The following is a 12608-nucleotide window of genomic DNA, read 5'->3' as shown; positions in this document are numbered from 1 at the left end:
ACTCCTCCCAACTTGGGATATTCTATGATTCTGTGATTTCCATACCACATCCCTTGCACTTGTGTCTTACACATTTACAGTGCTGGGACGGCCACCTTTCTTCTCAGCTCCACAAGAGATTCAGCCAGCTGGGCTGGCACATGGCCTTTTCATCAGCTGCACATTGACTTATGAAGTAGGTGAGAGGCTGATGTGCTGTGGGCCTCCCCACACCATACGACTGGATGGAGGGCTGCCAAAACATTCAGCATGTAGCATCACAGGCTTTGGGACAGTGGGCAGCTGTACTCTTTCTTACTCAATTTTCTCTTTTGTTTGGCTACAGATGGGATGGTGATAATGCGCTGTCGTTTTTTAAGGTTCCGTATAATTGTATTTGTTTGGAAATCTTAGACACTGCTGTATTAATTGGTGTGTTCCTTGCTCAGGGAATTGTTCTAAATGTTTGTTTCTAAACTTCGTTTGTTCTAAATTTTTGGTGTTTTTCTGGCATGCTGCCCAATAAAGTTCACACTTTTTTTAAGCTAAGTCTATTCGTAAGGTTTTTGATTTTGCATTGAAATGTTACTATTTTCATGTTTTAAGGATATCATATCATATTTTGGTACCCAAAATAAAATTGCAAGGAAGAATTGAGATTTAGAGGGATAGACCCTTTGCCTTGAAGTCTATTGGTTTTTTTTTTCTGTGTGCACACTTTGAGGTAGTTGGCACGTTCGATAGACACCATTGGTGTACTAATGCACAAACCTGCAACCATAATTTAAAATTACCAAATAGACTGAGGAAATTTTCACTGATCAATCTTTTTTCATGTCCTTTCAGAGAAAGCTTCTTGCTATCTACCTCCACCATGATGAAAGCGTACTAACCAATGTTTTCTGCTCACAAATGCTCTGTGCTGAATCTATTGTCTCATATCTGAGTCAGAACTTCATAACCTGGGCATGGGACATGACAAAAGAAGCAAACAGAGCAAGGTAAGACTCTTTGCACTGTGAGTGGAGCAGCTTTTCCTCCAAAGAAGAGCTTATCTCTGTGTATCAAATGTTTTGTTGCTTGATATTTATTTGAGTTAAAAACTTGGTTGTTCATAACTAATCAATGAAGCTGTGCTGGCAGATGCTCACTGGGAATTGAACCCTCCACATTTTCATTACAAATGGACTTCTTATTCCTGCATAGGAAAAATAGTTCAATAATTTTAGAGTTTATTTTGCAAACATAGCTCTAGAACTACGTCTCCTCTTGATATTTCTTCACTGGAAGTGGACAAGAGAGAACAGAACAATCACTTTGTCTAATAATACAGTTTTAAAATGACACTTATGTTTCATAGGAATTCCTCACTCGACCTTCTGCATTTGTCATTGGATGAATCTGTGGTTGTGCATGTAATTCAAATTACTCTAGAGAACAGTTAAAGATTATGAAAAAAAGCAAAAGGGGGAGAGAGAGAAAGGAAAAAGAAACATCTATGTTCTTTCATGGGACCAAATACATAGACGGGAAACTTGCTTAAGTCTTTTGGTATTGCCATTCATTGGCAGTAAGGAGTCTCCTCCTTTTCTTTTATCCCACAACTTGGTGTAGAAGGAAACACTATTTCTAAACCATCTGTAGTGGCTAAGTTCAGTTGACTACCTGCTGTTCTATTGTTTGGTTTTCTATTTAATTCTCTAGTTTCTTTTATTTTACAATGACAAAAAATTGCAGTGTAGTTTCTTTTGAAAAAGTGTGTTTGAGGGTTTTTTATGACTGACGATCAACAGCCATGTAATTGCTTTGTTGTGTTTTACTAAAGAAATCTATTAAGTAGCACAACTTTGATACACTAGTAATAAGAGTTTGCAGGTTACAGAGACACCTGTGGTGACCAAAGCCACAGAAGCTGCTTATTAGAAGGAGCCTGTACAGCTGTGTCCTATTAACTCCTTATGACACTTTTTAAAACACAAAATAAAGGGCTTGTTTAAGGCTTTATAGCTATTCTCAATGAACCTAGTCACTGATTGTGCAGTATGATAGGGTTTTTAAGCCTTCATTTTTTGCTTTCTATTAACAACAACAAAGAAACTGTCATATTAACAGTGAGGTCAAAAAATAGTAAGGGGTAAACAAGGCATGCTGGCTCAAATTAGAATAATTTCTCATTTGTCTTTAGTGTCACATCCTGCTCCTTAGACTGTGATTTCTTCAGAGGGGGCATGGTGCTTCCTTCCCTCTTTGGAAAGTGTCAATGCACTGTAGGCATTCCCATAAATAAATATGCAGTACCTCTGTTTAATTGCTACACTTCTTTATATGACACAATGACAGTGGTGTTGGAGTATTCTGTTTCCCTACAAACGCAGTTGCATGTAGCTTTTTGTTTGAATGGTGAGAAAACAACAGGAGGAGCTGTTTTTTGCATTCTAGTGTGGCCCAAGAACAACTTATTTGCACTGTTAGAGATGCATTAGTGAAAAAGGCGATATGGGAAGGTAGAACAATCAGGCACACTTTATTTACTCTAATCAATAGGGACACCTCAATTTCAGTAGTAAAAGACAGGTTTTCAGTACTGTAGGTGACACGAGTGATTTAAAATAGATAGAAATACTTTGTCATATAAGCAAAAAAAGTAATAAATCTTGGATGTTCTGCTTTTTCTTATCCTTTGCTGTCCTCTTTCTGAAATCTATGGATGAAATGTATGTCTGTTCTGAAAACAGTTTTATTGCTAGCTTCTGCTTTTCTCATTAATGAAATGGGGGTCTATCCTGAACACTGTAGAAACAGCTCCTAAATCTTTGTTTCCTCATTTTGTGTCTGATACAAAATATGATTTCCTCATATCAGTGTCTGATAGTAGTGATGTTGACAGTTCTGGCCCTACCTTTTGGGCCAAGTGTACAGCTGGAGCAGCTCACCAGCTGTGTTGGGCCAATGCACGGGCTAAGCAGTTCCTCAAGTATCCAGAGAGATTCTGGGATAGGTAGGCAGGAGGGCCAGACATGAACAGCTGGAGTTCTGGCATCTTCGTACTTCAAAAGTTGGCTTAATACTGTTATTGTAATATAATGGTGTGTGTGTATATATATATGTACACAAGCACATGCATAGGTATTTTTATTAATTCATTAATATATATTAATGTAATTCATGTATTTACATCCAAGGCATGTATATAATGAATATACATAAATACATATATGCCTACACATGCACACATACTCTTATGTTTGTACACACAGCATCTACAAACATAGATTACACATAATATTAACAGATTTCCAAAGTACCTAATGTTTGCCAAGCAAAGCAATGCCAAAACCATAAAACAGTGCCTCAGATGTCTGTAGCAGCTTTTCAGCTTTTGATATCTTTGCCCTTGGGTGCTGTATTTCAAGGCGTTGCCAACTTTTCTCAGCTATGATGACAGGTACTTGTTAGTTTTAATGTTCAAATGATAGTTTTTCATTTTGCTTAAGCTTAAGAAAGAGTTAATTGACCAAAGTGCTTCTCAGCAGCAGGTTGTCTTCACCTGCAATTTCTGTCACCAAGTAATTAGCCATATTCACAGTTGCTGACCCTTAATACTAACCTACTGAATGATGCATGCCTGGATGAAGACCAGTTGACCATATTACTCTAGCTCCCCAATCCTATTTGATCCTTCAGCGAATATATTGCAGGTGTGGGGTCTGTGAGTGCCGGACTTGGTGAGTTAATTTACCACTGCCTTCTAAGGAGTGACCATAGATTCTGTATATGTTGCTTGCAAAACTGCTGGACTTGTTCTTTGGGCATCAAATCCTTAGCAGGTTTCACAGAACAGTGTGAAAACCTTATCTATTGTATTTTGCAATATTTTATTTAATTTACTTTAATAGCAATACAGTGCCAGTCCATAAAAACAGGTCAAAAGTCTAATTAATGTTTTAAAAATAAAGGCTCTCAAACACCAGGCGAGTTTGTCATTTTCTGTATGGTTTGTTTTGAGGAGGAAGAGGAAAGAAGGTGAGGAGGGAACCCTTCTGTTCCATGATTACATCCCACCCGCTCATTTTCTCCTTTTCTCCTTTGCTTTTGATTTTAGTGGCGTTCTTAACAGAATGTCAAGATCAATTTGCAGCATGGTTTAACTCAAGGTTTGCATTCTGCCAGCAGCAATTGTCCTAACGAACAATGCCGTGTGTTCTTGTAACTTCAGAAGCTTTTAGAAGGCTCATGGCAAGGGCAGCATCTAATGACTTTATTAGTGTAGGGTTTCAGAATGGGCTCAGTAATTGTTCACATCTCTTTGTCATCTAGTCATAATTACTGCATTGTATTGTTCAGGGTTGCACTTGTGAATAGTTTCCTAATAGCACTGAAATGAAGAAAAAAGGAAAAGGATAAAAGGTGATTGTCTCTTTAGATAGAGAACAAAACAGCCTGTATACAGATGATGGTTAAACTGTTTATTATACACCCACCAGAAAAGGTAAACTGTCCCTGTTTAAATATTTATATACTTCAAGGTAATGTTAGTAATCTAAAAATGTCCAAATTTGGAAATTAATCTGGAATAAAAACCAGTATAGAATGCATTTTAATTTGATTGTGTTTAATAAGATATAGATGTCTCTGTGATATTCGACTATAAATAGAAAATAGTCTCTGTTGATCTGATGAAGGTTTTCAGTGTGTCATTTTATGTGCCTGTGAAAAAGCTTCAAGGTCATCTGAAAAAAAACTATTAAAACTTCAGGAATTAACTATGGATACGTTTGTAAGCATATATTTTAAGTTCCCGCTGTAAAAACAAATCGTAAAGCAAATTCTATTCCACTGTACTCACAGTACAACATGGTTTATTATGCTTGTTGAACAGAAAACAGGAAGGAATAAAGCTCTATAGTGTCCTGTGCAGAAGCAAAGGCAGAACAGGTAGTCCAGGCAGATTTGTTGGCCTGCTTTGAGGAAGGAGAAAGAAGTCATTCACAGGTCTGTTTAAATGGAGGAGTCCACAACTCCACCAGTGAGGTCTACTGCCAGGTAGAATTGAAGCTGGAGAGAAATTTAGCTGCACCTATGAGAGTGTTTAAATCAACCTTCAGAAGAAGTCACTGAGCTGGCAGAGTCAGAATCATTTGTACTAAAATACAGCTGAAAGGCATGACTGAGTCTCCTTGGTACTGCAGGGTGCCCGATGGGGACAAAGCCTTTTGCGGAAGTGCAGGTGTCTGTCCTCTTTAGGGTAAGATGACTCTGCTTTGACCTTTCCACTCTCCTTTCTGTTACCATTCCGACTTTGGTCTTGGAGAGCTGCAGATTACAATGTTTAGTCCATATCTGGCCAGAAGGCTCAGCTCTACCTGCATCGTTCCTGGCTGATGGTTGTCAGATCTGACCTTTGGTGTGAGGGAGATTCTCAGCAACTCTCCATAACTAGTTCCAGTAGTTGGTTTTCACTGCCTTTAGGCCGTTCTCGCTAATATTTAACTTAAGTTTCTCTTGCAGCAATCGATGACAATTATATCTTGATATATCCAGTAGACAATAAGATATACACTTACTTTCTGCTGCTATGTTCTTACTACTTAAAAAGCCCCATTGTGTTTTTGTACAATTTTCTTCTAACACTAAGCAACCCTGATTCCTTCAGCAGTTCCTTGTATCTTGTCCTTTTTAGGTATTTGTTATTGCAAACAATATTTATATGGTCCTCTTGCAATAGGTCCATATCTTTACTGGAGTACTGTACCTAAAACTACCTTCTCAATACTAAGTACAGAAGGAGGATTATTTCATGTTGAGCAAACCATGCTTCTGATTACTTACCCCAATGTGTCATCATCATGTCATGAATTTTCTTCTTCTCTTACTGCTTGATTCTTACCCTGCAGTTGTACAGTTGTTTCTTCTCCTCAGAGACTTTCACTGACTTTGTTGAATTGTCAGGTTGTTTCTCTGATTTGTGAAGATTATTCTGAATTCTTATACTGATTTCCAGTGTGCTTGTAGCTTCTTCCACTTTACTACCATCTGTAAACTACTTTAGTAGTTTATTAGTAAATCTAACTAGCAATTTTAGATATTCCTTAGCAAATCATGTTAGATGTCTGTCTTGTACGATAGACAATGATCAAAACTACCACTGAAAGGCAAGTGCATCTTCTGTTTTCCATTTTAAGCACAGTATTTGAGCAAGCAGTCCAGATATGTTTTATTTATACTTTTACCAGTAATTTTGTCTGGTGTCAGTGATATCTGAAAGGATGGATTAATGAGTTTCTAGATAGATGTATTTTAGACTGAATAGGGTTATAAAGTATTTACCTAATCTGTTTGAACCTGGAAGGATGAAATTAGATCTTCCATGTTTTATGAAGAGTTAGATAATCCACTCATCTAGGCTTTACTCTTGCATAAAGAACAAGTGGATAAAATCATGTTTCTTACATCTGAATCCTTGATATTTAGTGTGTGGATACTCAGGAGAATATCTACATCATTTGAGTCAAACTGCTTTATAGATTTTTAGACAATACCTTGTGTCTGTTGCTCATCATCCCTTGTATTTGAGTCGACAGATATGACCCTACTAATGTGGGTAATATATTAACTCTGTATTATGAAAACTATGGATAGCAAGCTTATTTAAATATACCATTTTGTGACCTCAACTTTACCTTTTTTTTAATGTAAATACCTAATATAAAAATGTTATTTTTACATTAACATTTTAATGAGTCTTATATTGACTTTGCACAGTATATATTTTTTATTAAAAATAATCGGGAACATTGCGTGTTTAATATTCATCATTGTTTTCTTCATGCTCAAGAGAGAAGTCAAATTTTTCAAAGCAATTTCTGAAGTTTTGAAGCTTCTAAAAAGTAAGGTTAACCTTGGGAAGTATCTGACCATAAATAAATCACACTTTTTCCACCCGGAGTCATCCAGGTTGTGGACTGAACATCAGTTCAGACTGAAAGGGAATAAATATTTTAGAAGAGGTTATCAGATTTTGTCCTACTGCTTCTTTTTGAGCCAGACTTCAGGATGAGGTGATGGTAGCAAAAGACATCTCCAGGGCAATACTGTTAAAAAGCCCTTTGGAAGAAGCGTAGTGGGTACCATGTGCCTAAGGGCCTCATTTTGGGAAGAACTTTTTGAAAGTTTTCCCAACAGTATGTTAAAATTAAAAGTAACTACAGGAATATTTGTGTGAATAAGACTGTAACAAATAACCAGATTTCTGTTGGCACAAAAAATAAGGAAAATTCATCTAAATTCCTATGCAATTCTTTATATTTATTTGAATACTTTTAATGTATGCAACTAAGATGAAAATTCTCTCTGTATGGAAGAGAATTTAATTTTTAATGCCCTAGGCAGATTTGCCAGTAGAATTACTAATTAACATTAGTTTCATTCTGCAAGTTTACACCCTGATAGTTTGAGAGCCAGCAAATGCCTCTCTTGTGCCCCACTTAGGGACTGTGCACCGGGGATGTTCTTAGCTGTCTCAATTGTTTACACTGAAATATTAAGGAACATTTAAATTTTTCTAAAGTATTTGTCATCATAGTTTTTTTGTTTGTATGTTCTTACTCATGGTTTGGTAAGGAGGGATCGTGCGTAATCGTGGATCCCAACTTGACTGCAGTAGATCCCGTCCATATGAATAACAGAGATGTGAAGGAATGTCATACATGAGCAGGATGTACATAAAGGAACAATGAGATAATACCAGTCATTTTAATGATTCCTATGAAACACTAAGCAATTTACACTACCAAAAAGCTCCATTATATTCATATGTTTTTATGTTTTCTAGATACGTACGTATTTTGTAGCGTAAATAGGTCTCATAGAGATCAAAAGCTTCCCAGAGACCAAAACATCTTGAGGTCTGAAATAACACTTTTCATGGTCAGCACTTGGGCCAAAGGTGACCACTTCTATTGTTAAAAATTAAAAGCTGCATGTTCTTACAAAAAACATTATTGCTAAACCCAAGCATTTGCAAAGTTCTGTACAACATATCCAAGACTGAGCTACTATAGACCACGGACTTCAGATGTAGCAAGTATCCCCTTTGTTTCTGAGGCTCAATAATATTTTTATACTTTTTTCAGTAGATTTTTAAAGCAGTTATTTTTCCATAATAGTCACCTTAGAAGCTTTTTAAAAGAAATATTAAATAAATTGCATTTAATGATATAGTTACAAGAAAAAGCAGCGCCAGAAGTACATTTCAATATAATGTGTCGTATATTAGCTGTTAGGGTACGTTAGCATGATTTTCTTGTCTGGGAAAGTAGCTTGTGCAGAATGTGCAACAAACACGATAGCTCTTCTTACAGGTTATCACGGAGTGCACGTGGAGGGAAAACTGCACTGCAGTTATCAGCAACCCCCAAAATGAACATCTTCATTTCACCAGAATAATTTTTCCTGTGTGTTGCTTTTAATTAAGGAGCGAGCTATATCTAAGAATTAATACCATGTTGATCTATGGTTTAAAAGTTAAGATAAGTTTGTAATATTTTTTAGGGTTTGCTTTTGTATTTGTATTTGTCAAGCCATGATCAGGGACTGTGTTTATTTTGTAGCTTTAATAACTGCGGATTTCATTGCTAGTGAGTCACGAAAGAAGTAAAGACATGATGCTGTCTGACAAAATTATTACTTCGTGATGACTTACTCTGTAACTTTAAAAAAAAATCTGTAAGATTTTTTTAAATGGATTTTTCCTTTGTAAAATGCTTTTTGCCTTTCTCATACTTTTTTCTCTGTGAATATTTTTTTAATTTAAAAATAAAAGGACTAGTAGGGTGCCATTTGCCCTCCCTTTCTGGCCGTGTTCCTCTATTTCCACTTTTGGTTGGAGATCACAGTAATCCAGCGTGTTGTGGAAAACAGTTCTCCCCAGAGTGACATCTGGCTCTTTGATGAGCTCCACAGGCAGTTTTCTTGGCAGCTCTGGAGATGCCACTAAAGGATCTGGCACACTTCTGTTTAGATGGAAATAAGAAAATCCCTTGTAAGTGATGTACACATTTGGTTATGCCACCAAATTGTTTTGGTCCTATTCAGATACTTCTGGAGACAGTAAATACTAGCGTGAAGATTTTTTTTGTCAGATATGGAGGAAAGTAAAAAGGTCTGGAAATCCACAGTCAGGAAAGGCTGAAAAAGGAAGGAAAAAAAGGCAAAATTAGTTGCAAAATCTATTAAAAGGCATGAGGAAAAACTGAATGGGTATCATGAATGAAAATTCAATTCCTACCCATCTAGTAGAATGAAAGGAAGAGATGTTATGAGAAATTGCTAAGCACTCACATACCACTGCCCTGGCTAAGAGCAAGTATGTGAGTGAGTGATTGCAGGTGAACAGGAGTTATGCAGTGCAGGTATTGGAGACTGCTGGCAGTATCTCTTTATTCAGTGTGACATCGTTGAACTACCTTCATATTTTTATTGGCTTTACTATAGTTCAACAGACACATGGGGTCTTACTCAATTGCAAAAGAGCAGGATCTATTTTGATGAATCACGTTAGTGAGGAGCTTTTTGAGGGCAATTGCTCATCTCTGAAGATGCACGTTGTTGCCAGCTGATTATTCATCCCCCACAAACATCCTCACCGTGGCTGCCAGTGCTGTAACGTGGACATCCTTTATTCAAGGTTGGAAGAGCTGGAAGGGAACCAGCTCTTGTTCTTCCCCCCCACTCCCAAGACAGAGAAAGGCTGCCTGATGGCAGCGATGGCGAATCTGTGCCATTCAGATCAGGATTGGCTCCTGCTGCTCTTGTAACTGGTACAGGAGCGGGCTGGCCCTGTCCCTGCAAGCTGAGCAAATTGCAGCAGTAGTGGAGGAAGGGGGAGATTTGAACAAGCAGGGTGGATGGGCCAGGGGCAGGGGCTTTGAGAAGCGGCCCCAAGAAAAAATCATGAGAGGAGTTCTTGGCATCTGGCATCTGTTCTGCTGTTACTCAACCAGGAAATGTGTGTATCCTTGTAACAGTCTGGCACAAGATGTCATTTTCAGAAGCCAGTAAGTTGAAACCTGTACATTTCCCAGCCTTGATTTTACAGGACCTCTAAGTATCATAATTTGTTAGGTTAAGAGATTTTCCTAAGGCAGGAAGTTCCACATAAAAAAATAAAATCATCTCCTGGGAAAAAAATATTTGGGAACCTTTTTAACATACTGAAATAACTGCTTCATGCAGAATTCTCTGCCTACTGAATCCATACCTATGAAAGCATATTTTGTGAATGAGCTGTGTCTTAACAAAATGCAGACAATTTAAAAACAAAAAAGACACAAACCTTTGACAAATACAACTATTATTGCTATTACCTCTTAGTTTTGTTCCTTCTAGTACTCCTCCGTAGTGTTTATTCACCTTCAGTTAGAAATTTTTTTTTTCCCATGAAACTTTAGTGCTTCTGTACTGTGGCATGCCAAAGTCTGTTTGAATAGTTTTAACGTACACGTTTCAGGAATTCAGTTCTATTGACCGTGCTCTTTTATTACTCCTAAGAGAAACCCTGGACTTACAGGAGTCAATTTGCCATTGAAGATCACCAATGACTTTTGTGAAGCTGAGACATCACTTATCTATTCCCAACTTGAAAACCGAAAATTGAAAGCATTATTTTTCTTAAGAGTTTGTATGTCCAGACTTTACGGACACTTCATTTTATCAGTTTGTCTTTACTTAGCTCTTTCTGATAGAGCAGTCCCTATTTGGCGTTTTTGACGTTGTCTTTCCGTTTGACAGTTCTGAATTGCAAAAGATGGAGACACAAGGAGGCAAGGAAAGATGTTTGCCAGTGACATTTATGGCTCTGAAGTACTCGCTAGCTATTCCTGCTTATTGCCTTCCATCCAACTACAGACATAATTAGGCTATAAAATGGCTTTGAGTTGTAGGGTTTTCTTTCTATACTTCAGGTGCCCAATATTGTACTCATCAGGCTTTTCAGTTTTTAGTGATTTTATTAGATGTAATATATGATGATTAAAAAAATCAAAACATTTTTGAATCTTTTCAGTATCTTTTCAGAAGAAATGACTTAGAGCGCTTGACATTTTAATGCAGTTTGTCTTTTCAAATAGATTTGGCTTCTAATGCATGTGACAACAGGACTTTGCTCTTCAGTTAGAGCATACATTTCAGAGTAGTTGTTACCTAAAATATTATCATAAGGCATAAGAAAACACACGATTTAAGTTGCCTTTCATGAACATAATTAAGAATTAATAAGCCTGTACCAGTGGCTAGTCCTCAGAATTTCCACTGTTTTGCCTTTTGTGACCCGTGTTATTAAAAGTCCATTATTTTTACAGACTTTATTAAATTGGATCTTATTAAAGCATTCTATATTTGCATTTGGTCTTTCATAATTCATTATTATTATGACATTTACTTTTTACCATCAGATCTGAAAACATATCATAAGCTACCCTTTTCTCTTGAAAGAAATGCTAATTTCAAACAGTCCTCTAATGGAAGAGAAAAGCTTTATCAGTTTTTTCATTTATTCAAGATCGTGTTAAGAATACTAATGCTAGACTTCTCTATGCTAATATCTGAGAGCTTTTTTTGGTCAAAAGCTTAGAATTATTGTTTTTAGACCACACTGCTAAGTATGTCACTGGCAGGGCACTAGTACAAAAGAAAAGACAATTCTGAAGTACCCTGTTTTAATTCTACGACTGATAAAAAGATTTGCTTGGTATTTCATTATTAAATTATGCTTTCCTATGAAACGATACTATTTTTATACTTCTCCATGTTTACTAGGTAATGTCTTTACTTAGTTCCTTTAGAAGTTTTTAACAATCGATTTAGTGTGATTATTTGGGGGTGGGTGGGAACTGATTGTGAATTAAAGCTTCAATGTAACAAAAATGGGATTCTCCATCAAAATAAATGGTTTCTCTACCAGTTATTAATTGTCTCAGTGTAGACAATCTGGAGTCTATCATACTTGCAAATATTTTCATAATTTAATCATAAAAAGGGATAAAGAGCTCTAAAATTGAATGCGGAAGCCTAGATGTTAACCAGCAGATAGCAAGATAGCACTCAAACTGCTGAATTTTAATTTTTTAAATGCTATCTTCCAAAGCTCCACTATGTTAACTGTTTTTTCCTCCACATAGGTTTCTGACGATGTGCACGAGGCACTTCGGGAGTGTTGTGGCCCAAACTATTCGAACTCAGAAGACGGATCAGTTTCCGCTTTTTCTTATTATTATGGGAAAACGATCATCTAATGAAGTATTGAATGTAATACAAGGTACGGTTCTTTAAAGTATTTCGTACGTGGTTTCTAAAATTGTTAGGAGACATCCTTGCTAACTGTTTCTTTTTTAAGGTGTTCAGACTATGAATTTATTACACAGAAGAAACTTGTAATTGTCACGGTATAAATAGCTATTATTCATAAATGCGTTCTTTAGCATAGTGTTAGAGATTGAAGTTACCATGACTGGAGTAGAATCCTAGTTTAGGTTTTTCAGATTTTCTTTTTAAAAGTAGAAGCCGAATCTCCTGAAAAAGGAGTTGCATTTAGTTTTCCAAATTTATAACCAGATAAATCCTCAAAATTTCAA

General features: G+C 36.6%; 1 protein-coding gene across 1 annotated transcript in view; it reads left to right on the top strand.

The window, feature by feature from the left end:
* FAF1 (Fas associated factor 1) overlaps positions 1–12608 on the top strand; it is a 161281-nt gene that overhangs the window by 114999 nt on the left and 33674 nt on the right. The window contains exons 13-14 of the mRNA XM_035537385.2: positions 826–980; positions 12156–12292. Coding sequence (XP_035393278.1) covers positions 826–980; positions 12156–12292 — 292 coding nt within the window. The remainder of the gene's footprint in view (positions 1–825; positions 981–12155; positions 12293–12608) is intronic.

Source organism: Cygnus atratus, chromosome 8, assembly GCF_013377495.2.
Source record: "Cygnus atratus isolate AKBS03 ecotype Queensland, Australia chromosome 8, CAtr_DNAZoo_HiC_assembly, whole genome shotgun sequence".
Classification (NCBI taxonomy): domain Eukaryota; kingdom Metazoa; phylum Chordata; class Aves; order Anseriformes; family Anatidae; genus Cygnus; species Cygnus atratus.
Note: the sequence above shows the minus strand (reverse complement) of the source record. Positions and strands in the feature narration are given on the sequence as shown.